The sequence below is a fragment of the Strix aluco genome, chromosome 4, assembly GCF_031877795.1.
Source record: "Strix aluco isolate bStrAlu1 chromosome 4, bStrAlu1.hap1, whole genome shotgun sequence".
In the NCBI taxonomy this organism is placed as follows: domain Eukaryota; kingdom Metazoa; phylum Chordata; class Aves; order Strigiformes; family Strigidae; genus Strix; species Strix aluco.
Genome location: NC_133934.1, coordinates 43,289,415 through 43,316,350, shown reverse-complemented (window position 1 = coordinate 43,316,350; position 26,936 = coordinate 43,289,415). Strand labels below are relative to the sequence as shown.

The 26,936-nt window shown below is 39.3% G+C and overlaps 1 protein-coding gene across 7 annotated transcripts in view; it reads left to right on the top strand.

Moving 5' to 3' along the window:
- Nucleotides 1-26,936, top strand: part of PALLD (palladin, cytoskeletal associated protein) — a 206,738-nt gene that overhangs the window by 177,526 nt on the left and 2,276 nt on the right. For 4 of the 7 annotated variants that reach the window (XM_074822853.1, XM_074822850.1, XM_074822857.1 and 1 more), the window contains 10 exons: nt 3,214-3,349; nt 5,737-5,838; nt 6,411-6,461; nt 7,930-8,151; nt 13,133-13,282; nt 17,685-17,779; nt 22,882-23,014; nt 24,010-24,217; nt 24,905-25,070; nt 25,967-26,100. In XM_074822853.1, coding sequence (XP_074678954.1) covers nt 3,214-3,349; nt 5,737-5,838; nt 6,411-6,461; nt 7,930-8,151; nt 13,133-13,282; nt 17,685-17,779; nt 22,882-23,014; nt 24,010-24,217; nt 24,905-25,070; nt 25,967-26,100 — 1,397 coding nt within the window. Of the gene's footprint in view, nt 1-3,213; nt 3,350-5,736; nt 5,839-6,410; nt 6,462-7,929; nt 8,152-13,132; nt 13,283-17,684; nt 17,780-22,881; nt 23,015-24,009; nt 24,218-24,904; nt 25,071-25,966; nt 26,101-26,213; nt 26,265-26,936 lie in introns of all 7 variants that reach the window. The other 3 variants (XM_074822854.1, XM_074822851.1, XM_074822852.1) reach the window with 2 other exon arrangements.

Genomic DNA, 26,936 nt, shown 5'->3' with positions numbered 1-26,936 from the left:
TCCTGAAATAGAGGTTTTCTAAAGGCATTTGAAGAAATTTTAACTGATACTCATTTTTATAGTTATATTTTTAAACTGACTACTTCCTTGCTTAAATCCTTATTTGTAAATGTAAGTAAAGAGAAGAGAATTTATTTTTCAGACAAGTTGACTTGATCAGGTCATGGATGACACTTCCACACCCACTGTGCAAAGCTCAGGATATTCTGGCACATAACCAGAGATCTAGAGGTTGTCAGTGAGTCTGCCTCTGCTGTTAAAAATTACCAGGGATCCTTAGGCCATTGCTGAAATATTGCATACCTTGTTCTTAAATAAAATTCCTTAGCTTCCCTACATGACTTGTTCCAGTGTTTAGCTGTCACTGTTGGAGGGTGGAGAAAGGAGAGTTCTGCACTGATTTTGTCTAGAATTTTGAAAGACCTCATTGACCTGTATTCTTCCAGTTTGATAGAAAAAAAAATCCTTGCTTCTCAGAACAGCTTTTTCAGACGGTTAGGCAGCCATATAATAGAAATTTCAGCAAGACTCTGTTTCCTTGATTTACTAGGGAACTTAGCTCCTGAGGGCTTGCTCAGAAGCCATAAGCTGAAATGTATCAAAGCTACTTCTTTTTGCCTATCTGCATGCCCTTCAGCCTGACAGGGAGAAATGTGAGGTTTGATATGATTCAATTTTCATTTCCTTATTATCCTACATTGTTTTGAAATGTGCTGTAATATTGTTTTCTTATGTTTAGTATGGACATTGAACTTACTGAACTGTAATTCTCTTGGTACTCCTTCCCCTTTTAAAAATGGGTGTGTTTGCTTAGGGGTTTTTGTTTTTGGAGATAACTCATAATGCTTCAGAAAATGGTTTCACTTGTTACTTGAACTCCACTCCAGAGCACTTAGCCGATCCCCCTCTTTGTGCAGTGTTGTGACTTTGTTGGGTAAACTGTACGTTTTACCTTTACAGCCTGTTGAGTGCCAAGCATAAATGGGCCTTTTTCTGCTAAGACTCTTTTTATCATTCAAGTATGAAATTTGTAAGAACGTGAAATGAAAACTGTATTTCTTAATGTATCACTTGAAATTTTCAAGGTAGGATGCATGTCTCCCTTAAAAGCTGGCACAGGGCTTCTTCAAGGTGAAGCCAAATTTGAAATTTGCTGCCTTGAAGTCGGCTGGATTTTATTTTTTTTTTTTGGGGGGGGGGGGGAGTGTATCCTTAGCTAACAAAAGACAAAATTTAGTTCCATGTCAGTGCTGGGCTGGGTGGTATAAGAGGCTGGAAGGTGAAGGGAAGTAATATAAGGAGAGAGATGCCACCTTTCCACTGGCTTCCAGCAGTTGGTGCAGCTTTCCTGAGGGACATTACCTTGTGATCCCCTCTGCCCACCTTCTCCTGTCCAATTTTCCTTCCATATTTTCCTTTACATTTACTGTCCCCAAATTTCTTGAATTAAAGCATCTCTTTCTTAAAGAGACCTTATCCCTTCCTCTTAGCATTCTCTTGTCTCCCTGTAGATGGGATAGTTTTCCTGATTTCTTCCCCAAAACAGAGTGGAGACTTTCTTTAACTATGACTGAGAAGATCCCCAGCCAAACGCTGAGGGAATTATTCTGCTTGTTGACTGAGAAGATCTCCAGCTAACGGCTGAATATTTCTAGGGTGAGGGATGTTGTTCTCTGGCTCTTTGCGACACTAGGCAAATGTCTGCTGCTCTTCTGCTGTCATTTAATGTGAAAATACAGTTCTTTTTACAAGAACTTCACCATTTTCCCATTTTAAATTTACTTTCAGTAACAGAATATGAAATGTTTTAGGAATTTAGACAGAAATGTTTCCAATTATTGTCTTCTCCATCTATTCACTTAATTCTTCTTTGGCTTTTGACAGCACATGCATATTGTTTCATTTTAACTAATGCTAAAAATTACCACTGAAAACACTTGCTGAAGAATGAAGTTTCTCTAACCATGTTATAGAAACATAGTACCAAACAATATCTAAGAAAATTTATCTCCATATGATTCTTGTTTGACATTTTTGTGCTGGTAATTAAATTATTAATTTGTGTATTGGAAAAAGTTTACCCCTTAGATGCTAGTCTGATTTTTTCCATCTCTGTCATCTGTAAGTTTGTCAATTTATCTTATTCAATTCCATATTTTACATGTCATTTCCATGTAATGGGCTGAGCCCTAGTTAGTCAATGAAGTTAAAAAAAACCCAGCAAACTAGTATTGGATCAATATTGGGGTTTTAAACAATAATGTGTGACTTCACTGGAGAAATGGGGTTTGCTACAAGTTTGAAATACTGATAGCAATGTTGATTTCTTCACAACTGTGTAAGAACAGCTGATCTCCAGTAGAAACCACCATTGTTGGCCATTTCCAGCAATAGAGCCATCATAACATTACTGAAAAGTGTTAAATAATAGTGCAGACTGGAAAAAAAAAGTAAATTCCTCTGCCATTGCAGAAAATGGGAGTCAGACATCCTGAAAGTGCAATCATAACTTGTAGACTGGTATGAGGAATAGTTTAGCCCTGTGAATGCAAACTGCTGAATGGTTGCTATTCCACTGTGAAACCCTGCTGCTGAAAACTGCTTTGCGGGAATGATTTTCTTTTTGCCAGTGTAACCTAGACTCTATGAATGGCTCTTCTTTCAGAAACAACATTTACATGTTGCCTTCCGGGTATGTGTTCACAGAGATATGAAGAATAAACATGAAGTTATGCATTGTGTATTGCAAAGCTATAACAAGGAATTAGTTAATAAATAATGTAGGAAATTAATAATTAACTGCCTTGTCTTACATCTTTCTGATCTTTATCCATCTGGTACTTCATAGGAACCTGGCTAATCTTCCATCCCCATTTATCTAGTCATACTTTCTCTTTCATGTTTCCTTTCACTGCTTTATTGCCATTGCTCATCAGTTTCCTCTTTGAGTGTACGGTGTTTATAGCCACCGCTACACAATCCTGAGCCCTATTTTAACTAATGCATGAATAAAGCATAGTTTCAGCTTTGTCCTTAAACTAACCATTTAAACAGTGATGTGAGTTAGAAGGGACAGCATAGCAAGCGAGATGCCAGACCTCTAATTTCAAAGACACAATGTTGTTCTCTTCACTAATAGCAGTGATTCCAGATAAATTTCTAAATACTATTGATTTCAGGAAAGCTCATGAATTTTCCTGTACTGTTTTGCAGGGGATTTCCCAAGAAAACAGGCAGAACTGCTAGGATAGCATCAGATGAAGAGATTCAAGGGTCAAAAGATGCTGTAATTCAGGATCTGGAAAGAAAACTTCGCTTCAAGGAAGACCTTTTGAACAATGGGCAACCGGTACAAAAACATAAAATACCCTGGGGAATGGGAGCGGGCATTAAGGGTAGTTTCTCAGATATGCTGCATATAAAATAATTGTGTGTAGATTATTTTTATATTTTATGTATTTATTATTTTAAATTGCATTTCCAAAGCTGCATTTCCATGAGGAATGATAGTGTACATTTTGGCCTATCATTACGTCTCCTGTCGGGCAACTTTACTTAGACTTAACAAAGCAATGGAGGTCTCAAAGGCGACAAATTCGCATAAGAAGTCTGCATGGTCTGTACCTCAAGGGCTCTGTCAGCCTCAGAGGCCAGTTGCTTTTGGCTGTTCATCATTGGGTGGCTGGCCAGTAAGCATATGCATAACTCTTGATCAGTCCAGGCTCATTCTACCTTTTGCTCAGCTGTCAGACAATGGGGGAAAAGAATAGGTGGTAAGTGGACATTGGAGGGGGATGAGGTAGTTCATCATGAGAAACAAACCCGTTAGGAATCAGGCATCATTAGATCCTGCAGTTGTGGGACATTTTTTGGCCAATAGAATAAAAACCAACCTGTAGTACTAACTTCCAGACTTTATCAAGAATTAACGATCTGCTTGAGGAGTCAAGAAATGAGGTAAAATGGGCAAGTATATCAAACAATTAAAGTGAGCAGTCACAAAGTTCTCCATTAATTTTTGTGCATTTTAAGATATGCATAAAAGATAAAATACCAAATTCTTCCTGCTCAGAGTTGATGAGAAGCAACTCTCCTAAGAGTTGATTACAGTTATTAAGGCATTGATTTAAATGTCTTTGAAGCAGGAATCTCTTTTAAGAGGAAAGTAATTTTTAAAATGTAGAGCGTCACCCCTGTTTTGTCAATGAAATGTTTTCAAAAGCATCTGAATGCCTCGGGATACCTTTGTGTCACTGAAAGGTAGTGTGCTTTAGGTTTCTCAGAACCATGCTCCGAAGTTTGCTATGTTTGCTCCTGTGTCTGATATGTGGAGTATGGAGTTGTAGTTCAAGACAACCTATTGAGTCAGACTATCTACTCCACAGCTGTCAGATTCTGGTTCTTAATAGGGTCAATGAAGTGAAGTAGGGAAAATGTTCAGAGTGACTAGTGCTTCTGTACTTACCTTTCTCCATTAACTGCATAGGGTTTGGCAGTTTTTTGTAGCAGTTAAGCAGAATCACTCTCATAGTGTATAAGTTCCCATTTTTTTCAAAGGAGGTGGCTGAACATGACTGTCAATGCCTATTTTGGAAAGTGAGAGAAATGTTTGGCCTGGACAAATGAATGGAATGTCCTGAGAAAGCCCACATGGCCCAAGGAAAAAAAAAAACCAACTGTGATCAGATGATGTGGGAGCTTGAACCAAGTAAACTCTAGTTTTGCACTTGCCTTGAGGCTTTTGCCTTGCAGATTCCTGTCTTGGGTGATTCTGTTTGTGTAATTATGGCTGTGGGCACTTGGATTGATTACAGAAGAAATTAAAGTGAAGAAAAGTTCATGACTTGCTTAGACATTTGTAACCAAGCCAAGATTGGTAGCTAGTTTTCATGAGTCTCAGCCTGCTAGTTTAGCTACGATATGACATTTTTTTAAAATTAATTTAAATGAGCTTTTTAAAAAATGGAAGCATTAAGTAGATGTAATGTTTTACAATTTCCGTTCTTTTTTCATTTTTCTGTTTAAATGAGGCATTTCACCATGTAATGAGCCTTTCATTCACTAGCATTTTTTTGTGATGTTGATTTGTAAGAGTCTTAAGTGCCTGAAATGTGTTATTGAATGTAGAAGGAAAAATAATAATTAAATAATTGAATTGCACACTTAAGGTTTTCTTTTAACTTGCCTTACCTTCTGAGCGTAAATTGTCTTGCATAAGCTGTCTCGTTAATTTTTAGAAGAGTAAGAAGAAATAGAAATAAAAACCTTAAAGAGTGTATTTTTCTATAAAGCTGTCATGTTTTTGACAAAATAATCAAGTAGTGTAGTATCTTCTTAGCATTTTTGGCAGAGTTTTCTGCCGTGTGGTTCTAATGTAAAAATTGAGCAGAACAACTAGGAGTAAGATTTGGGATGATTTGACATGCACTTTTTTGATGGCCATGCTGATTTAAGCAGTTCCTATTGCTCATTCCTGCCCAAGTTCCTGGCAAGAGGATGGAAACAAATGGCAGAGTCAGGGCAAGGGTTGCTTAAGCCAGAAGAGCTACTTGTAATGCAAAAAAAATGCATTACAAACTGCAGTAGAAAATTTCTGTTGGAAACATATTGCTGTTCTCTTCTATTAACATTACTTAAAGCATTGCTTACTGTCTAGCTGCCTTGTAGTGCTTAATGAGAAATAAGAACTCTTATTCTTTTCCCTCCTCCTCATCCCCCTTTTATTTTTTTGTTCAGAGGTTAACGTATGAGGAGAAAATGGCTCGTCGATTGCTGGGAGCAGACAGTGCTGCAACTGTCTTCAATATACAGGAGCCAGAAGAGGAGCCTGCTATACAGGTGCCACATAACTCTACAGTTTCATAGGAAAATAAAAAAATTCTTTCAATTTTTCTTTTTTTACAGAAAACTTCTTTTCTTTTAAAAGGAGTCCCACATAAGACAAGAAATATACACAAGATAGGAGGGTTTTGATTACAGAAGTCATATGTTATATATCAATGAAGTAAACTGGAGGATCACATGCTTATTGCTCAGTTTTTCCTTACTGAATAAGGTTGAGAGTTCTTAAATGTCTGCTTTCTGCTTTAAACTCTTCCGTTTATCCTATTCTGTCTCGACCTTTAAGTCTCCCAAGGAAAAAATACATCTACTATCTTGAAACTATCTTCTCTTTATGTATGTAATCTGCACTTTTTGGATGCAGACCAAAAACACAACAAAGTCTGCTTGAAAGGCCAGGTACACATTCTCCATTGTTTAGATGCCAGAGTTGCTATTCAGAAATGTGCAGGATTCGTTTGCTTATGTTACCACATAAAGTATGTTCTCCTGATAAAAACTCTGAGAAACAGTCATGTATGCCTCTTGGTCTTCCTTCTGCCTCTTGATCTTTTATTCTGCTCTTGCAGGAAGCTCGTTCTGTTGGTGCTTCTGTAGTGAGTCCTGTGGATATTCAAAAGGTTAACATTTTCACCTTTTTTGTCTTGCTTTTTTTCCATTGATTTTTTTTTTTTTTTCCTCTGTCATCTTTGCCCTTTCCCTTCTACTGTTCTTGGTTAATAACAAGAGGTCACCTAGCATTAATAACTGGACATTTGGGCTGCACTCCCTTCAAGGTGTTAAAGTTTAATTGTCTGAGTGCAGGCAGCTTAACCACAGTAATGGTGTGCTCCAGTATCTTTCTGCCGTAATGTTAACATATGCTGATACTAACTGCCTTGCATCCCAATCAGCTGCTTTTTATATATACACCATGTGTACTTCATGATTTACTTTTATGATAAACTTTCAGGGAACAAAGAAATTTAAAAAGTGTCTTCAGTTTACAAAGGTATTTCTCTGTTCTTCCACTTTTTACTGTTATTGAGGGTTATGATTAGTTCTGTAACCAGTCAGTAGAAAGACTACATGTCATTCCAAGACCAGAGTCAATGGTAGAGGATGGGCCTGTGAAAGGAGGCTTCATGTGAGACGTATTCTATCTTAAATAAAATAAGAGTCAGAGATAATGGCCAAAGGTCATTTGAAAGAGTGCCTGAATTTCTGCTGACTGAGAAGAGCATTGACTAATAAAGATTTTTTTTTTTTTCCTGCTTCTGAGCTTTCTTACTTTCTAGCATTATCTTTGTTATCGCTAAGATTCAAAGCACAACTTTTGTACTGTGAAGCAGAGTGAGTGAACAGGTCAAGAAAGTATATAACTCTGTCACAGTAACGTTTCCCAGTATCTGAATAGCAAATTTAAATAAGCAGTAGTGTTTTACACTGGATGAAACTTTCCACTCTTCTTTCTATATCTTGAATACTCTTATGACAAATTTGGTTTTTAAGGAAGAAGTGGTACTTTTGGCCAGACAAAGGGGACCATGGCAACAGGAGTAAAGAGAGGCAACTGTCATGGACTGCCAGTGTTGCCGTTTTCTCATTTTTACAGGCAACTGTAAACAAAATCACTTTAGCCTGCTGGTGCAGCCTCCGGTACAGTTCTATGCAAATAGCAGATGTGAACCATATGGTCTTCTGGCCATCTGGAAACAAAACCCACCCTAAATCTGCCTGTACCCTCAAGGAAATATTAGCGTGTTTCTTTTGTCTTTATGAACTGCTTCAGAATACTTTTGTTCTTATAGGCTTTTTTAAAAAATGGAAAGAAAGCAACCAATGACTTTCCTCCCCCTTATAAATTAGACCTTAAGATAACATGAAATACAATTTTTGCCTCATACCAGATGTCTTCATTGTTTCATAGGGAAGTTATTGGAGGCACAGATTATAGTGTTATTCTTCAACAAGAAACAGTTTCCTTTTGTATGTAAAACCTTAATGGATTGTCAAAGATCAGTAGAATAAAAAAACCACATTAGGAACACATCTTGCTGAGCAATGTGTTGAAGCTGGACACTAATATGTACCTTTTTTGTTTGACAGGAGTATAAAGTCTCCAGCTTTGAGCAAAGATTGATCAGTGAAATTGAATACAGGCTGGAGAGATCTCCTGTGGAAGAATCAGATGATGAGGTGCAACATGGAGATGAACCTATTGATAACAGTATGTCCCCATATTTTGAGATAAAGCTGAAGCATTACAAAATCTTTGAGGGAATGCCAGTCACATTTACATGCAAAGTGGCAGGAAATCCAAAGCCAAAGGTAAGAAAAGAGGGTAAATGTTTCTAGAAATGCTCTGAAGATTTCTATATTGATAAGTTACAGTGAGCCCCTGGACCCTATAGGCTGTATCTTACAGGAACAGCAGATATTCTCTCTTGACAAGACAGACTCCTGGCTGGTACAAACTGTCAAATCTCTTTTGACATCACTGGAATTATTTAGATTTATATTCAGCAGAAATCCTACTATGAGGCTTTGGCTCTTAGTTACTCCCTCCTGAGACTTCGTCTCAATTATTTTACCTAGAAGTAATACTTCCGTCAATTTCAGAGTTACCTTCAGGGTACATCTGTACCACGGAATGCAGTGCAATGCTAGAAGTAGTCCCAAAAGCAACCTCATCAGGTTAACATGGGTAATTAGCTCAGGCACAGCAACATTCTAATGCAAAAATAAGTTGTTTCTGGTTCACGAGCCAGTGTCGTATCTCTGCCATTCTTCAGCATTGCAGACTTCATATTTATACACCCTAACAAGACTAAATTTCATTGAAGGTTAGAGGAAGGCATAATAAAATACCCTAACTTACCATATATCCCAACAGCAAGATGAGACATGATGGTGAGGTTTTAATGACAAGCTTCTGAGGGAGGGTTGGGCTTGGGAAGCATTTCGTTTTAGCAGATGTAAAAGTACCAGTTGCGTGATGTCAGTAGTGTGGAGGAATGCCTTCCTTTGGCAGGTTGTGTTTAACCATTTCAAAAATTGCTTGGCAATCAACTGACTCGTTATGCAGCAGGCACACAGCAGTAGCTTCTTCAGGTTCCTTGCCAAAGCCAGTAGCTTCCCCGTGAGGTCCTTGCAGCTCTTACAGTGACCTCTTGTGGACAGGGGCTCTTTTCTTCTTAGATAAAATCAAAGATGCCTTATCTCTTAAATAAGATCTTCACAGCAGCAGCCATGTCCAAATCTCATCTAGTGTAGGTTTTACAGGTATTTATGATTTTGAGCAGAGATAAATGCAAATAACTGTACATGTCCAGTGATACAGGTGTATGATACTGCACAAACTGTAAAAAGAAAAATGGACTTTGTCAGGTAGCAGAGAAAGAACAACAGAGAACTAGGGCTACATCTACGTTAACAAGTTAGTGCAGACCAGAAGAAGAAAATCTGTAGAATGAGATATCCATCCCTGCATGCATTTCAGGAGGTTTTACTTCAGGCTAGCTCTAATCTTGTCCCACAGTCTGAAGCAGATGCAGCACATTAGATGTGTTCTTGGAGCACATTTTCTGGCTTAGTTTCATCTGAAAGGAATCCAATTCTGTGCTCCAAGACCACAACACGATGTGAACCACTGCAAAGTACAAGGGGCTGATCATATACTCATATCAAAAAAGCACTCCTGCTTCAAACTGAAGACACACACTGAGAAGACTAGCCCAGTCTGACTGAAACCAATCCTTTGATGTCCAGCGTGACTTCTGAGATGACCGTACAGAAGAGTCTGTTGTGCTGAGCAAGGGTGGAAGATAAATGGGTTTGTTGGTGTTAAGAGGTGTGCTGTGCTGGAGAGGAGGTACTCTTTTTGCCTGAGGCGTATGACTAAGTTGCTGGATCACCTATTGTGAGTCAGCCTTAGTCAATTTAGCCATTCCCTAATTTTCACAGTTTTCAATTAAGGTGCAGTTTCACAGTCATCTTAATCTGATTCAAGACAGATGAAAGAGGATGTCTCCTTTCCCTCACTCTCCTTGTTTTGGTGTTAGCGATTGCACAGCCAAGAAACCACATTGTTAGTACTTCCCCTAACGCACGGCATTATAAAGGAGTATCTGATGTGACTGCGCTCGGATTCAGATACACGTTCTGCTTCTCTGCAGCGTCAAAGCATGCACGTTAAGAAGTGATTTGCTCTTGCACCTGGGACTATGACCCTTTATTCCATTCACTTGCAGATGCTTTGTGTGATTTGTTAAGTTGCTTGGGATGGAACCAATTTCGGTCCTGTTGGATGGCTACTTGTTAGCTGGGCTTTGCAAATGTCAAAGGCTGCATCTTCCCCTCACCTGCCGGAGCATGCCAAGATAGCAATTTTGAAATGCTCGATGGCTGAGGGCTGCCCTTCCGCTGTCATTTGTCGAAGCTGGAAGTGTTGCCCCTGAATAAATTCTTTACTTTGGCAAATGAAAAGCTGGAAATAATTTACTAACTTGAAGCTCCTCCCTTCTAAGTATTCGGTCAGCTCTGCCAAGGAATGGCTTTGGGAAGGACTGTAGTGTTTCTAAAATCTGGCATTCATTACAAGGGATTTTTCTAAGCAGGGTTATTGGCTTGATTATTTTTTCCCCTGAACATGCCATGTAAATTAAATACTGATGTGCAAATTCTGTCTCCATAAATATGACTTTTTAAATCTGAGTCAACTTTTGTTATAACCTTCACTTTAATGTAAAACTATTTTCTCATTAAAATGAGAACCTGTGATGATACAGGAGGGATTGTGGAATACTTCTTTTTAAGGGATATTTCTCTTCAGAATTAGGACAACACCATACAAAAGGTTAATTGAGACATGAATGTTGCACAAAGCTTGTTCTGCTTGCTCTTCACATGGCTGAATATAACTCTTAGTGATTAAAGATGCCTGTGCTACCCAAGATCAAAAATCCTTTTGTATTGTGTATTCGATTATATTTCTAGCCATTACGCATTGATTTCTGAAAATCTGGTGCAAATAAAAGCAATCCAGATGCAGCATTCAGTGCTTACGTAGTTTAATGGTACATTTATTAAAAGGTATCCTAGAAAGAAAATACTTCACTGCAAGGGCCATTGTCTCCAGCAGTGGTAGTGTTTTACTTATTACCTCCATGTCAGATAAAGGTAATATTAAGAATTTACTGCTCACAAGTAAATTCTTAATATTCTTAATACTGGCAATGCCAATGCTTTTAAACTTAGTGGAAATAAGTATTGGACAACATATGTATGATGTTTGGATAGCTGGTTCAGTTAATATTTGCATATATTTGCATGTAATAATTCCTGGCATGTCTCCTGATATTTCTGATAAGTGCATTGCTATTAAATAATTACTACTTAATGCAGTAGATTTCCAAGCAACATTATGACACATGTAAAGCACGCAAGTTAAAACTCATTTTTTGCAGCTATGTTGTTACCAGCATCCATTAGCATGTGTATATAAGTGATCAAATATCTTTTGCATCTCCAGTAAGTGCTCTGTCAGCAGACGAGAAGACATGACTAAATCTTTTGTTAGCACCACAGAGCCTCTGCAAGGCTGCTGACAGACAAAATGGGAAACAAGTATAACCAGCTATTGAGGAAATGAAATCATTTCTAGTTACACATAATGCTTGTTAATATAAAAACCATACATGGTAATTGATTTTTAAGGGAAATTTCCACTCATTCCCTCCAAAACATTCTCCATTGTCTTTTTGTGATACTTAAAAGTAGATCCTTAACTTTTCCCCTCAAGAGAGTGAATTTAGAGCTTTGAAATGTTGGCACATATGAAGAACCTGGCATATTAAACTATATCAGGAATTGTGCTTTGCTTTGTCACTTCATTTTTACTGGAAAGCTAGCACCTTTTCCTCACTGCAAGAGCTAAATTCCCACTTCAAGAATTAGACTGAGAAAACTGTGTGTGTTTTCCTCATGCAAGATAGTCCCAGCAGTCATGCGACCAGGACAAATACAGTTCTTGTACTTGGTATGAGCTGACATCGTCAAAATTGTGTAGGTATCTGCACAAGTGACTTAAGAAATGCTGAACACCACTGATGTTATGGTGTAATACGTGCTTCAGAAATGACAACTAAATAATGTTCTACTTAAATGTGGGTTTGGGGAGCTGACTACAGCCTTTCTCGTATAAAATTTTTCACATATTCCTGTGTGTGTTTTCATGCCCACATCCCACTTTTCTTTTGATTCCAGCAGATTTCAGTTTGGGGTTTTATAGCATTTTTAAAATATAGCAGAAAACCCCCAAAGCTAGGTCAAAATATTTGCTTTCTTTTTTCACCTCAAGTTTGAGGCATTAAAAACACATACGTATTTTTTGTGTAATTCATGGATTACTATAAGATATTATTCTGCATACATCATTTTTTTGGCTCACAGTAGATCTTGGGTCAGCCAGAGAATAAAATTATGTATCAAAAGTAATGGAAAGGACCTCTGTTTGATAGATAATGTAACTGTTCTGTACAACTTGGAACTGCGCTGGTGTTGGTGTACAGTTATTAAAGGCTATCTGTGTGCTGACTTGCTTTGAAGTATTTCCTGTTACTTTGTAAAGCTGTCCATTCCTGTCACATCGGGGTGACACACAAGGTTTCAGTCACGCGATGATACTGAGCTGGCCTGTTCACATACTGAACTGTTCATTGCCAGCGTGAGCGGCTGAATCCCCTTCTGGCCTTTTGGTCCAGTCCAGTCAGCATAAGGGATGCGAGACAAAAGTGGTGTTTCAACAGTGAGATCATTACTTCTATTTTATTCATCATTGAATTACTTATTCCTATAATTACCTTGATTTATGTTTTTATTTTCTGAAAAGAGAGCAATAGCATTCTCAAGTTCTTTCTGCAACTTCTTCAGAATTGGGTGAAATAAGAATTTAAAATCAGTAATCTCTGAAACAGAACCTTTCTTTGTGATGACTTTTATTTTCAGTTCTTGAGCTGTTCAGCTGCTGTTCTGTGCTTGGGGTGGGTATAGCCCTTATGCACCTGTAAATTTCTTCAGTAAATGTTCATGCTGCCATCTTTTCCTTTAAACAAGCACTAATCTGTAACTTGTCTCAGTGAAAGTGGTTTATGCAGTGTGGCCCTGCACTTCTACTAGTTGATCAAGCCAGTTTTCTTTTAATGCTTACCAGAGAGGTTTTCAGCAGTTAAGATTCGTTAATGCTATTAATTGAGAAACTATGACAATGAGCACCCACCTCTTATCAGCTGTGCCTTGTTTTTTCCTGCAGATTTATTGGTTTAAAGATGGGAAGCAGATTTCTAAACGAAGTGATCACTACCAAATTCAAAGAGAACCTGATGGAACTTGCTCACTGCATACTGCAGCCTCCACCCTGGATGATGATGGGAATTACACTATTATGGCTGCTAACCCACAGGTAAATGAAGGTTTGGCTCCAGAACAAACATGCTTCTGGACATAAATCTTCAGAAAACTATCTATCTCATCTTACGTATGCATGATTTAATTAAATGATGAAGTCACCATAAAGTATGTAAGTTAGATTTCTGTTTTCATCTTGCATCAGTAGGGTGGGACCTTTCTATCTCCAAGAGATTAGCAACTCAACAGCAGGTTTTTTCCTATGGTTTGAGGTTTCAGAGGGGAGGGGTGTTGTTTATTAATCACTCTTCCACCATTTGTTTCAGCTGATAACATCTCAGTATCCTAACTGAGCATGGATAGCATACATACTATAAAGGGAGAAAAAAATCCAGGTTGCCAGCAGAAGTAATCCAATCCAGCGATTTCATTTTTCTTCTGTTGACGCTGCTCGCTGTCTGAGGCCAGCTTTTTGAAATGAGGGGGAGTATATCACACCTCAACATGTTTACATTAGGCAGTGATTGCAATTCTGTAAGGCAAAAAATTGTAGCACTTATTATGTAGCGGGGAGGTCTCCTGTGTTGATCTCAAAGTCTTAAACAATGTTTTTCTGAAACACAGTGTGTTCTGTTTGTTCTTCGCAGACCCAATACAAGAGCTGAGGTGTACAACAAACACTCACCAGTGCGTTGGACATAGCTAAACTATGTTTATGTATATGTATTTATACAGTTCATGCATCCTATTGAAGTAACCTTTTCAATCCACTTTTCCTACAGCACAGCAAAGTGAGGGGAAAGATTTGCGCGTGAGAAACTAAGGCAGTAACATAACTTTAGGGATGTAACGAATTACTTTCTTCTGTAGCACCAAATATCTTGCCAAGACCAGGCCTGCAAGTAGAATCACACTGTAAAATAACAAACTGTATCACTGAGACAGAGTTTAATCTAAGCAGGAGTGTTGTGCTCTGTTATGAATGTTGCTAGGTTACTTAGCATGACGCTGCCGTTTTTGCCTTGCTCTTTAACTGTCAGTCCTGCTCATACTGCAGCGTGCTCGTGAATGTGTGGGATTGTACACACAGATGACACACAAATAGCGGTTTCAGGCTAGATTCTGCAAACTGCAATGCTTAAGTCTAGATAGTTTAAATATTATTTCTACGTATACAAATAACACAAATGAAGAAATAATAATGAAATAACATAAGGCCAAGGGAATCCTTCAAGCTGGGAGCTTTTACACCTAGATAACCATTGCGTTACACCACTTGGTACCATTTAAATTGGGGAAATTAAGGTTTAAAAATGATAAAGAAATACATACACGCTCAAGGTAAGAAGTGAATAGTGTTCCTCTAAGTCTTATGTTAGTGCATGTACTGAGTTTCCCTGTGTAGCGTTACTGCGTGATCCGAAGTCTTGGAGAACTTGGTGAATAAACTGCCTTTGTGTTGGGGCACTGTACTCTGTCCCTGAATATTTAGGGGATACTTTTTAGCATTTGTTATTCTGGATAATGCTCATTTAATGACACAGCAGTGACCTAACCTATCAGTTCTGGTCACTGATGACACCAGTTTGTTAGTGGGTTTTTAGATATGCTAAAATGAGCTGGGTTGTATTGTTCCTAGTTTGAGGATTCAAAAAGCAGTTTTGTTAAATGATAAGGTTTTGCATCTGTGCTTTTTTCCCCTCTTTGGAGAAGAACCAGAAGCATCCTCCTCTGGCTCCCCTAAACGAAACATCTGTCTGTTTCGCCAAGCCCATTCTCTTCTTTCTTTACAGTGTAGTTCCCAAGCAAACACACTTCTGTCTTCTGCTATTTGCTTGCTTTTACTCTGTATTTAACAGTACAATGGAGGCAAAGAAGGGCTATGAGTTAATGTACTAGCCTTTCACACTCAAAGATCTGGATTCCAATTCTTTTAAGTAATCTCGAGTGGAAACAATTTTGGCATAGCCTTCTCAATTCTAATGGAAAGTTGTCCACATCTCAAAGCTATCACAAACTCAGGCAAATTTGGCAACCTTTCCTTAAGAAAAGCAAAATACATAAACATAAGGGAGCCTGCATCAGGATTCTGATGGACTGGTAGATATTTGCTAGGTGGCTGATGTGTTTTGGTCATTGCTATTGGAACCACCAAACTACAAAGCAAAAAGGCGTTTTCTTGGCTGATAGAAATTGATTTCATTACAGCAAGGATTCAGTTCATGAAAGCCCTGCCAGTTTATGTCACTTCACGATCTGGACTAATATTATGGGATTTATCTATGTAAGATGACTTGTTGACACACCTTGGGAATGGTCCACAGCAGTTAACACAGCTGGCACCATTGCCTGCGATGGAATGAAGGTTCTAACACACCACTGGGGTTTGCAGCTAAATTTGCCATGTAGCTTAATCCAGGGCAAACTGACACTGGGCCTAGACGAACACAAAACCTCGCCTGGTTTAGGCCTTTAGTTACAGGTTACATCCCTTAACTGATCTCTTCCCATGAGCTGTGTGGGCTCCAGTCGAGCCCTTATTTTCATCTTTCCTTTTATCCCGTTCTCTCCATTTCTTTGCACTATGCACCCACAGTCCTCAGTCTGGATTTCCCTTATTTTCTAGGCCATCTTCTCATGAATTACTTCCCACTCATCGCTTCCTTCCCATTCATCACATGACTTTTCCAAATCTTTGGCTTCCTTCTTGTTCTTCCCTATCCAAATTCCTTACTGCCCTTTGTGTTTCCATTTCTGATGCCTTCATGTATTGAGATACACAGAAATTATCCCAAAATGTGTGAATTCATCACCTGCCAGAAAAAGATTAGTATGCAGTGGTGCCTAAAATAGAAAAGTATTTGTTCCAGATGTCTTTAATGGTCTTGTAACACACAAAAAAGCTTTTGCTTAAGAAAATTGCCGCAGGTCATGCACAATGGCTTATTAACTCAAATATTTTTCTTGTGGACTAAACGGGTCATGGGAATAAAAGCAGACACAGAGACTTCATTTCTAGCAGTTCAGCAGGAACACAAAGGTCATTGCTATTTGACAGCTGCTTGTGACCCCAGGGAAATTGTTTTTCGATGGGCTTTGGCCAGTTGTTAATGAACAGCTATTTGCAACCCCGAATTACTATGACAAAAATACTTGTCTCTTTTTTGATGACAGACTTGGGTGTGGAGCTCACAGCTTAGAACTGAAATACACTGCAAAGCTAATGTGGATGGTGCCTTAGTGCTACCAGTCCAGGGGGCAGAGACACAGATGTACATCTTCCATACATTTATCAAAGAGCTACTTAACTTTTCAAAAATGATAGTTTTATTAAAATTACATTGCTATATAAAAGTATATAAACTTTTATTACAGTATTATTTTTATAGCTAGCTTTTATATTTCTGTCTATTGTGTTGTTAATATATTTGTTATTTATATATAGTAAATATATATATTTATATATATATGTTATTTATATATTATATATTATATGTTATTATATATATATATGTTATTTATATATAGTAAATATATATATTATATACTATAATATATAGTAAATATATTTACTATATTTGTTAATACCACCAGATACTTTTACCCCTTATGTGGTGAATTCTGCAGAGCCCTGGATGTCGGTAGTTCTGGCTGCAGGCAGTCCCATCCCAAATTTGTTACCTCTAGAGTGCTTGTGGTGGGCAATCTGTTTTTTAAAAACCAAAATAGCTTATTCTGACATAAGAAACAAAGCAAAACAAAAATTGAGGATTAAATACAACAGAGCCCATGTTTTATTTAAAGCTTTATCATTCACTGAAAATAACCCAAGACAACTGAACTATCTCCAATGTCCACCAGTGCAGCTGTGTGCTTTGGTGCAGTTCCTACCCCCAAGCCAGGCCCACTCATCAGAGGGGACCCTTTAAGTACTTGTACAGTTCCCTTGCTTTTTACATTCATGGATTTTTTGTTTGAGCTGTGGCCCCACCAGATCAAGTGGATCAGCCCACTGTGGAGGCAGCTCTGTCATTAACCGCCAACATTGACCAAGTGCCATTGTCAAGATCTTGAACTAGTTGTCTTGTCTTTCTGTCCACTTGCCACAGAGAAACCTCCCACCCACATCACTAACTTAGTCATTATACTGTTTTAAGGACTTAATTGCCAGTGGTACTAATAATCTTTTTTAAGAAAAACTTCCAGGTGGAACACTTTAACTGTGACTGTGTTACAGTCACAATTATTGCAGTCTTTTTTGTGTTAGATTGGAAGCTGATAAAATAGATTAATATCAGAAGGTACCTTGACAATTGTTTTTCAATGACTTTGTGAAAGAAGAGATTGTATTACAGACTCTGTAACAGGTGGGCAAAAAAGAAGAGATCAGGTTGAACATTTATTAATATTACATGCTTTAAGTCTTCTAATGTTCCTCTTCTCCATCATCGTAACAGGGCAGAGTAAGCTGCACGGGCAGGCTGATGGTTCAAGCTGTAAATCAAAGAGGCCGCAGTCCTTGGTCACCTTCTGGTCAGCCTCATATGAGAAGGTACTTTATGCTTTTTTTTTTTTCTTTTAATAATATGTTCTGCAAAATTATTATGGCAAGATAAAGAATGTGAAGTAAGAAGGTAAGTTAAAAGGATGGCATTCAGGAAGAAATGTGATGTCTGCTGTCTGAAAATTTCTGCAAAGCTTGCATACTCTGAAGTATAAGCAACCTCTGAAATGACATGACTGTTAAGTATCTTTAATTCTGCCTGTTTCCTCCTCCTTTCTCTGTGATGTTCACTAATTACTCCTTATCTCAAATTACACTGTCAGCTGTTGGGAAGGACCTTGTCACTTAGATGTTTTTTTAAAACCCCTCACCTGATGACTAGGATTCTACCAGGAACCTGGACTTTCTGCAGCTTTTATGAGTGTTCATTTAAAGAAACAGCTGAAATAACTGCACACAAAGAATTTTATTAGATTTACATTAGAAACATTTTAGTATTTCAGTGATTTCAGTTCAGGTTCTTATAAGGAATTATGAGTCAGAAATAAAGAATTAAACTTATCTTTGGTGAGTTTACAATTATTCACATATGAAGCTTTGGTTTATGTTTTTGGACCATATAAGGGAATTTTTCCTTCAAATACTTTTTTTCATTACCCAGAGCATTTATGAGGCTATTTAGCACAGTTTAGACATCTTTAGACGATAAGAAAAAATGCATTTTGGTTACCCAAGCAGAACTGCTTTCAAGGGAGTATGAGGGCGCCGGTTCCGGATTCTGCCGTGATGAGGCACGTGTTTTGCTTAATGGTCACAATGGCCATAAAATCTCAGTGTTGTCTAATTGTAATATGTAGAACAGATGTAATTACATACAGTCGATGTCAATAAAGAAATGATTCCTGTAGCAATTAGTAGTTCTAGTAGTAGGTACTGTAGAACTGCTGCATGCAAAACAGGCTCTCTTCCCCCCCTCTGCTAACTAGAAAGAATTAGGAAGCGAGGCTGGTTGTTTAAAAGGTCTTGTCAGTCTTATTCCTGCATGGAACAAACCAGGCTTCCCGCAGTCCTGAAAGCATTTCCCAACATCTCCCTCAGGTGTCCCAAGTCCCCCTCCAATGTGTCGCGCTCAGGCCTGTTAAGCCCAAAGCTCAGGCTGCTTATGGAGGGGAATATCCTGCTGCCGTGTGGGAACAGCCCCAAAAAAGCTGGGTCCAGCGGGCATAGCCTGTCCAGTAAATTAGTACTTGGCACCTGCAAATGATGGGTAAAAATGCAAAGTCTTTGTTAATCCCTGAAGGGAAAAGCTGCCATGAAGAGTCAGGTTTCCACTGAGTCAGTCAGTGCACACAGGGTGAGGAAGGGGAAACAGCTTTAAAAAATGGGGCCTGGAGAAAGGAAGATGGAGATGGGTATGAGCCACGAGCAGCTGATACTTCTGCATCTCCCTCTTTCTGCGACAGGCAGAACCCTTGGGTAATAATGGAGGAGGCTTGTTTTTTTGGTCTCTTCAAATGCACTCAGAGTCCAAGGTTGCTTACAGCTGGTAAGTGAGACAAGCATGCAGGCAGCCACTGTTGCTTTGGTTGGGTGTCCAGTAGAGAAAAGAATTGTAACTAAGAGATTTCCATGTAGCAGTTTAATTAAAATTAGGGCAATTACTGGGGATTCATATTTCCTGTAAAACTGCCCTACGTGAAGGGCTCATCCTGACATCTTTGCCGATGGAAGGTCTGCTTCTGCTGAGCAGGCAGCACCTGCTATTTCTGTGTAGTGACATTTCCCACCATTCCCATCACCCGGCTCTCCCCGAGCTGATGGGCCGTGAGCACGTGTGGGCTCCCAGAGGCAGACTCCGTCACTGGCTCTTCCCATGTGACGCACCACAGTACTGTGCTCCCCCCTGCACGGAGTATTGGTCACATGTATTGCCACAGACTTTTGAGAAGTAATACTCCTCTGGCATTACAATATTATTTCTATAAGCTTTTCTGCTTGAGAGCAACAAAACCTTTTTTCTTTTTTTACAAGTGTAATTATTAGCTTAATGAACTTTATGACTTGTTACACTGTTGACAGGCTTTTTCCTGAAGTATTTTTAATCTCTTACAGAATGTGTTCTGGCAGAACTGTGGTTTTTGTCATCTTCACTACATCACATTTTAAAACACTCTGTGTAGTTATTTCATTTTTAATGTATTTTTCTGCAATTTGCTTAGCTTGCAAACAATACCTTCTTAGCCTTACTTGGGGCGGGGAACAGAACTTTTGAATTGTCTGATGTGTACAAAGCTTGGGGTCAATCCCTTAGATGACATGGTGCTCAACACTGTGGCAACTCAGCTGGCTTGTGGTACACTTCAGCCAGAGCCCCAAATAAATCATCTTAAAATGCCTGAGATTTAAGGAAGATTTAAAAAAGAACTCCTCCTATTGCCCCTGCTCTCAATTAGAGGATTAATTTGAACTTAATCTCCTTTATCCCAAATTAGTGATCATTATCATATGGTCAGTCATAAAATCTTCCCCAGCTTCTTGCTTGCTGAAATTCCTAGTGCATTGCACCACACCAACCCATGGCGGCTCCCTGGACACATTTAGTACATGATGTCATTATTGCTGAAACTAATCTTTGCAATTTGATGCCCACATCACAACACTAAAGAACCCACAACTAATCCAAGGGTATTCCAGTCTACTGCAATTTGTCATTCCTAGACATCTGAAGAACTTGGCTCTGCTCATTTCATTATTTCTTTAAAACCACAAAATGTTTTATAATTAAAATAACCCTAGTTTCACCTCTCAAGGTAAAGGCTTAAAAAGCAGTCTGCAATTTTAGAGGTGAATTTACACAGAGGTAAAGAGAAATGCATTATTTATTTCTGACTCTAGGCTAAACAGAATGCAGGTTTAGGTTTCCTTTCAGATGTGTGATTTGAAAACAGCTTTCGCCATTCAAGAACATACTATCAGAAAAAAACATATTTGGTCACAAACTCTTTTACCCTTTTTGTTTTCCATTTCATTTGGTGTAAATTTTCTTCCCCGTTTTGACCAGTGCTGCCTTGTTACGCAGCCGCACCAGCGGGAGGGAGGCTCTCAGAAGGACTCTCACACTTCTGTGGTGCTTGGTTTGGCTCAGCCTTGCGAGACATGAAGCAGCACTCCTTCCTTGCACTTCACTGGCAGATGCATATAAATACAATGAAGGCAGGTTTTGCAGGGGTTGCTTGCACTGTGTAGCACTCGCGTGACAAGTGACCGCCATTTCTAGTTGGTCTCACAGAACTAATTACCGAACGATATGAGCACAGTTTTTCTTTTGTTACCATCCTCCACCTTCCATCCAGCGACGTGCAGAGCAGGCATGTACTTATGCCTGCAGGATGGGGTAGGGACTCGCCAGTTAGAGCTCAGTGGTACTTATGAGCTGCAATGGAGGAGCCCCTGAAGTAGCTTTAGGCGTGTTCAAGTGCTTATTCGGTGCTTAAGGCCTGACTTTAGGCACCTGAGGAGTTACGTAAGCTTTTAGTGTGTGCGCAGACATTGCTCTGTGTTTAGTTCCCAGTCCTGCGTTAATAAGCAGTAGGGGCTTGATTCCCGCCTGCCCGTTTGCCTTTAGTTACAGCTGTGGGAAGCCTGCGATGAAGAAGTCAAAATTTATCTATTTATTTATGATAGATAATACTGTAGGAAAAGTGATGACTGGTCAAACAAAGCAATAGTAGAGGAAAAGGGCAACAGAGAAGGACAAAATAAACCAAATTCAAGCAACTAATTAAACTTAACCTCAGTGGAACAGAGCATGCAGCTGGCATGTTTATCTTCCATACAGGAGTGAGTGCAGCATCTTGTTTTCCAAATGCAACTGTTGGGGGGTTTAAGATTTTTTTGTTATGAATTATTTTAACCTAAAGAAACACCCCTGGGCAGTAGAAGGCATAGTATAGCCATGTATACTGCAGCCACTGGCCAAAACAGAAACATGGGCAGAAGTCAGCAGAAAATTGAATTCAGAAAAGAGAATTTCACGGTAAAGCATCATTGATAAAAGTTCCATTGGAGGACATTTGCGTATTTCCTCTTCACCACAACACGAGGTTACTGCAGGCAGCAACTGGCTCCAGAATGGAATCCACTGGAGCTGATCAGGCAGGACAAAACTGGAACTAAAATTTTGTTTCAATTGCAAGTTTCTTTGATTACTACATCACACAAAATGGGATAATGCTGATTTCAATTGGAAAAAAATCCAGTTAAATGAGGAACCACTTAGAAAAAGGTTCAATTAAATTAATACACAAGAATAGTCAGCGCTGAAAATGGATTAAATGATATCGTGGAAGCTTAAGGTGACTGATACTGTTTCCAGGGACAGGAGTTCTTTTTCCTTCTTTTTATTTTTTATTGAACTTTTTCCAGTACCTTTATGAAGAACAACTTAACAATGAAAGTTTTTCTTCCTGTTGCTCACAAATGAAATTCTTATTGTTTTGACATTACAGTTTGGTGGCTTTGAAAATGGTCAAGAAAATCCCAAACAAAAGACCTGTTAAATGAGGAATATATTCCCAGCACTTTAATCCACAGAATTTTCTGTTTGATCAGTAGTGCAGAACAAGAAAAGATGAAAAATAAGTCTGATGTGAAAAGTCTCTTCTCAGCTGAGTGAGCTTTTAGCTGCTGTTATTTTCTGAAAGGTCACAGTAAGAAATGCACAGTACCTGTGCTTCCTGGTGTGATCGGCAAGGGTGAAGGGATTAGACGCAGCGGACGCTGGCAGTGGGCCACTGGAGGTGTATGCTGAGGCCTACCGATGTGTCTGTAGTTCAGTGATTGAAAGACTAAACAAAAATACTATCATCTATAAATAAATGATTATGACAAGCAATTATTCTGGAGCAAGATTGTTTTCTAGATCGTATTTTGCCACAACATATAAATTAAATGAAAGTAATTAACAAGTACAGTGTCATAATTAACTCAGTCTGAGCCAAATGCTACCAGTCTATGTGTGTAAATATGGAGTGCTTATGGTATAGGCCAAAGAAGTAATTTAAAATTCAAAGCAGTCTTATAAGTGATTTTGGTTCTTCTGATTTAGCAGAGAAAAAAAATAATTTGCCTTTATTTCATGTTATTTTAAGACCACGATCTCGATCAAGGGACAGTGGTGATGAAAATGAACCAATTCAGGAACGATTCTTCCGGCCTCATTTTCTGCAGGCTCCTGGAGACCTGACTGTTCAGGAAGGAAAACTGTGCAGAATGGACTGCAAGGCAAGTACTGCCCAAAGCAGGCAGCCACCCTTCGGTAACATTAGCTGACTCTAAAACCAAGTTAGTTTCCTTTTAAAGCTGTTTCACCTATTGGCAGTTTCAGCGACTGTCTGTTTCTGTCGCAGTTTCAGCGACTGGGTTAATTAGCCTCGCTGCTGACGAGAAAGTGGACGGTAAAATTTGCCTCCCCTCCAATGAAAGTGCTTCAGGCAAATCTTCCAGCTTGCAGTCAACTGAGTTTTAGAATTCAGCCGTGCCGGGGTGCGGAGGGAGGCAGCCCGCACTGTACAGACAGTGTGCTTCTCCGCTTTAAGTCCTTTTACTACTTGAGTTTCGATCCCCCATTAAAGTTTCAAACAATATAATCTTGATTTATGACTTTGCCTAACAGAATTAATGATGGCTTGGAGCACTTCTGTTTACTTTATGTTGATATATTTGGGAGAAGCTATTTGTTTTCAAGCCGTACCCACAGCAAGGGGCACGGCTTTCCAAAGTACAAGACTTGCTCACACAGACCGAGCATTAACTAGCGCAGGAGGTGCTGTCACTAGGTTCCACCTAAGTGGAATGGAACTTAAGAGTTCTGTCATTAGTCAGCTAATGTCTTTTTGTCTGCAAGTTTTTCACAAGAAGTTAATCTAGAAAGGACTATCTTCCCATTCCACCTGAAGAGCAAACAATAAAAAAAAGGACAAAAGGTGTCACCCTCCTTTTGTTTTGCAATGTATTATTATTTAGCTTCTAGCATATCTAAACACTGATCTTTTTTCAGTCACGCCCATAAGACATCATGGAATTCAGGGAGTTGGCCAGAAAGTAAGTAACTGAACACAACTGAGTCAGTGTATAATTCAGGACAGAATTAGATCTTTAAATCTTACGGTACACCTGCAGCAGCAAACAAAACCAAACTTCTCTGAAGTAACAAGTCAGGACTCCTCCTGCGTTTTGCAGGGCTAAGGCCATTTCCCATTACTCTGTTTACACTTCAGGTTAGTGGATTACCGACTCCAGATTTAAGCTGGCAACTTAATGGAAGACCAATTCGCCCCGACAGTTCTCACAAAATGCTGGTGCGTGAGAACGGTGTGCACTCCTTGATCATAGAACCAGTCACAGCCAGAGACGCTGGAATCTACACGTGCATTGCCAGCAATCGAGCTGGTGAGAATACCTTCAGCCTGGAGCTCATTGTCGCAGGTAACACCTTCATGTTGAGTTTCTGCATGGAACAGAAATGGAAAATGTAGGTGCCATCAAATGCCGTAGTTGAGGGCTAGGGGGCAAGAAGAGGAAACCTGGCAGTAATGGAACTGGAGTATATTTATTGGTGATACATTTGTGCTATGTTGTGGCATGTGTAACCTCTGTGCAGCAGTTAAGAAAAGGCGGCCGTTGTCCTGAGGCACAGCTGAGGCCACACACCAGACTGTGGACTTGAATGGGGGTTAATGGCAATTTGTGCAGCCCTGTATCTCCCGGGGTAGCCAGGCTGGTGTGGCTGGTGTGCCTCACAGCACATCAGACTAATGCCGCTCCCACCTTCCGGTAGAGGAGCTCCTTCTATAATTAAGAGCCCATCTTCCTTTTATGGAATACGAAGGAGCACTATTGGACGAGCACAGTGCAGCCAGTTTATCCTGTCTTCATGCTCCGCATTTCAGTTCTTTCAGGGAAGGGGGGAATCACTCAGCTCTGTCAGCGCTCACTGCTGTGACTGTTTCCTTCAGATGAACCAGGACTGGACTTTGTGATTAACAGAGACAACACTTAAGCTTCCTGCCACTTACTTAGGATTTTTCATTATTGGTTTTTAGCATGTTGCTGAAAGCAAGGCTATGTTTTCATAGCCGAGTGTCAACATGACTGCACTGTTTGTTTTCACAGCTAAGGAAGTACACAAAGCACCAGTGTTTATAGAGAAGCTACAAAACACGGGTGTGACTGAAGGATTCCCAGTGCGACTGGAGTGTCGAATCTCAGGGGAGCCCTCTCCTCAGATATTTTGGAAGAAGGAGAACGAGTCACTCACATACAACACTGACCGAGTGAGGTTAGACTGACTTAGAATAACCTCCCCATCTATAATTTCAGTGACGATTTATCCTGTAACACAAATGAAAACCTAGAAGGGCATAAGAATGCTTTGTATGAACAGCATCTCATAAATATTAACTAGTTATTGTAATAATTTATGGCATTTACTCAAATTCGCAGCCAGCCTGGTGGCCAAGCCAGAATTAAAATGTTCGTTTTGTTTTCCATCCTCAGACGTAAACAATTAACTTTGCACTTTAAGCAAGTGGAGAAGTAGTTTTTCTCTTCTAGAACTAAGACTTACAAAAATTTACTGGTGAGAACCTAGGCTCCTAAGTAAAGCTGTCTGCTGCTCGGCAGAAACCTGGATTCATAACTCCGCTGCATAGTCAAGCAACTAAGATTCAGTATTTTGTAGTCTAAGATCTACAAACTTGTCTTCAATATTTGACAACATTTTGTAGGAACGTTTAAGAGCAAACTCCTGCTATACTGCAAGAAAAGGAACTCGTTACTGATACAGCACTGTAACAAATTGTTGCTGTCCTTCTGAATAACTAGGAGTATTTCAGTACCTTGTTCCTCAAGTGTTTTACCCATTACCCAGAAAGTCTGGGTAAGTTCTGGCATCCCTACTACTTAGATCAGATTTCCAGATGTCTTAATCTGTAATTGTGAAAGAGAAGTTACTTTATGCACGTTTGCTTCTTAGTTTTCAATACAGGATATTAAACTGCCAAATTGCCAAGCATACTCAAGTTTTATTTTCCACTTGCTAATTTCAGAGAAAGTTCCCTATTAATTAGAAGTGGACTATAATCTGTAGGATTGGGTCTGTTTATAATGGCATTTTTAAACAGTCTATGCTGTTCTGTAATTGAAATAGTAATTTTCTACTTTTCTTTTGTTTAGCATGCACCAGGATAACTACGGCTACATTTGCCTGCTTATTCAGGGAACTACAAAGGAGGATGCCGGCTGGTATACCGTTTCCGCTAAGAACGAGGCTGGGATTGTGTCTTGCACTGCCAGGTTGGACGTTTATAGTAAGTGACTTCAATTTTCATGATCACGTTAATCCCCCCAAAACCAACAGTTCTGGAAGTTTCAGTTTATTCACAGAATGGTTTACGTTGGTCTCTCTCTCTTTTGTTTATAGTTTCTCCTCAATAATAACGATCCACATCAAGACAACAAATGCTCTGTCAAAGTACATGTCACCATCTTTCAGATACCTAAAGCAAAACAAGCATGCATGCTTTCTGTTTTTGCTTAGTATAGTACATATAGCTAATTAACAACAGATAACGGCATGATTACATTATTTTTGTGGATCATTATTACTATTGCTCTGCTAGCACTTCCCTAACCTCTTGTATTCTTTTGTACATTAGTCTGTAATACACCTCTGACAGCTACCAGAAGGGCAGTAGATGTTTTATGGCTTCCTGCTTAATATTCAGTTTGTTCCAAAGCAGCTCCTTACATAGTGAATGTTTCCTTAAACCCAAATCTCTGATCAGGCTTCTCGTAGCACGAGTAAATGGGGGGTGGGGGTGGAGAGAGGTTGGAGTGATAAATGATGGTTCCTGTGGCAGTAGTGGGCCTTGTGAATGAGAGACTTGGCTCTGCAGTCTTCAGCACATGAGGGGCGGCAACGGCAGCCAGGTGATTTCCTTTCAAATAACCCTCAAACAGACCCGTCACTGTAGCATTAGTGCACGGAAACAAACCCCTTGCTGTTACCCTTCTCAGTGACACAAGGAAAGGCGGAAAGCAATGCCAAAAAGGCAAAGTAACAAACACAGACGCTATTGTTTTTACTTGCCACATCTGAAGGTGAAACTGGATGCTGAGAAAAACCACCCCACCAGGATATGAA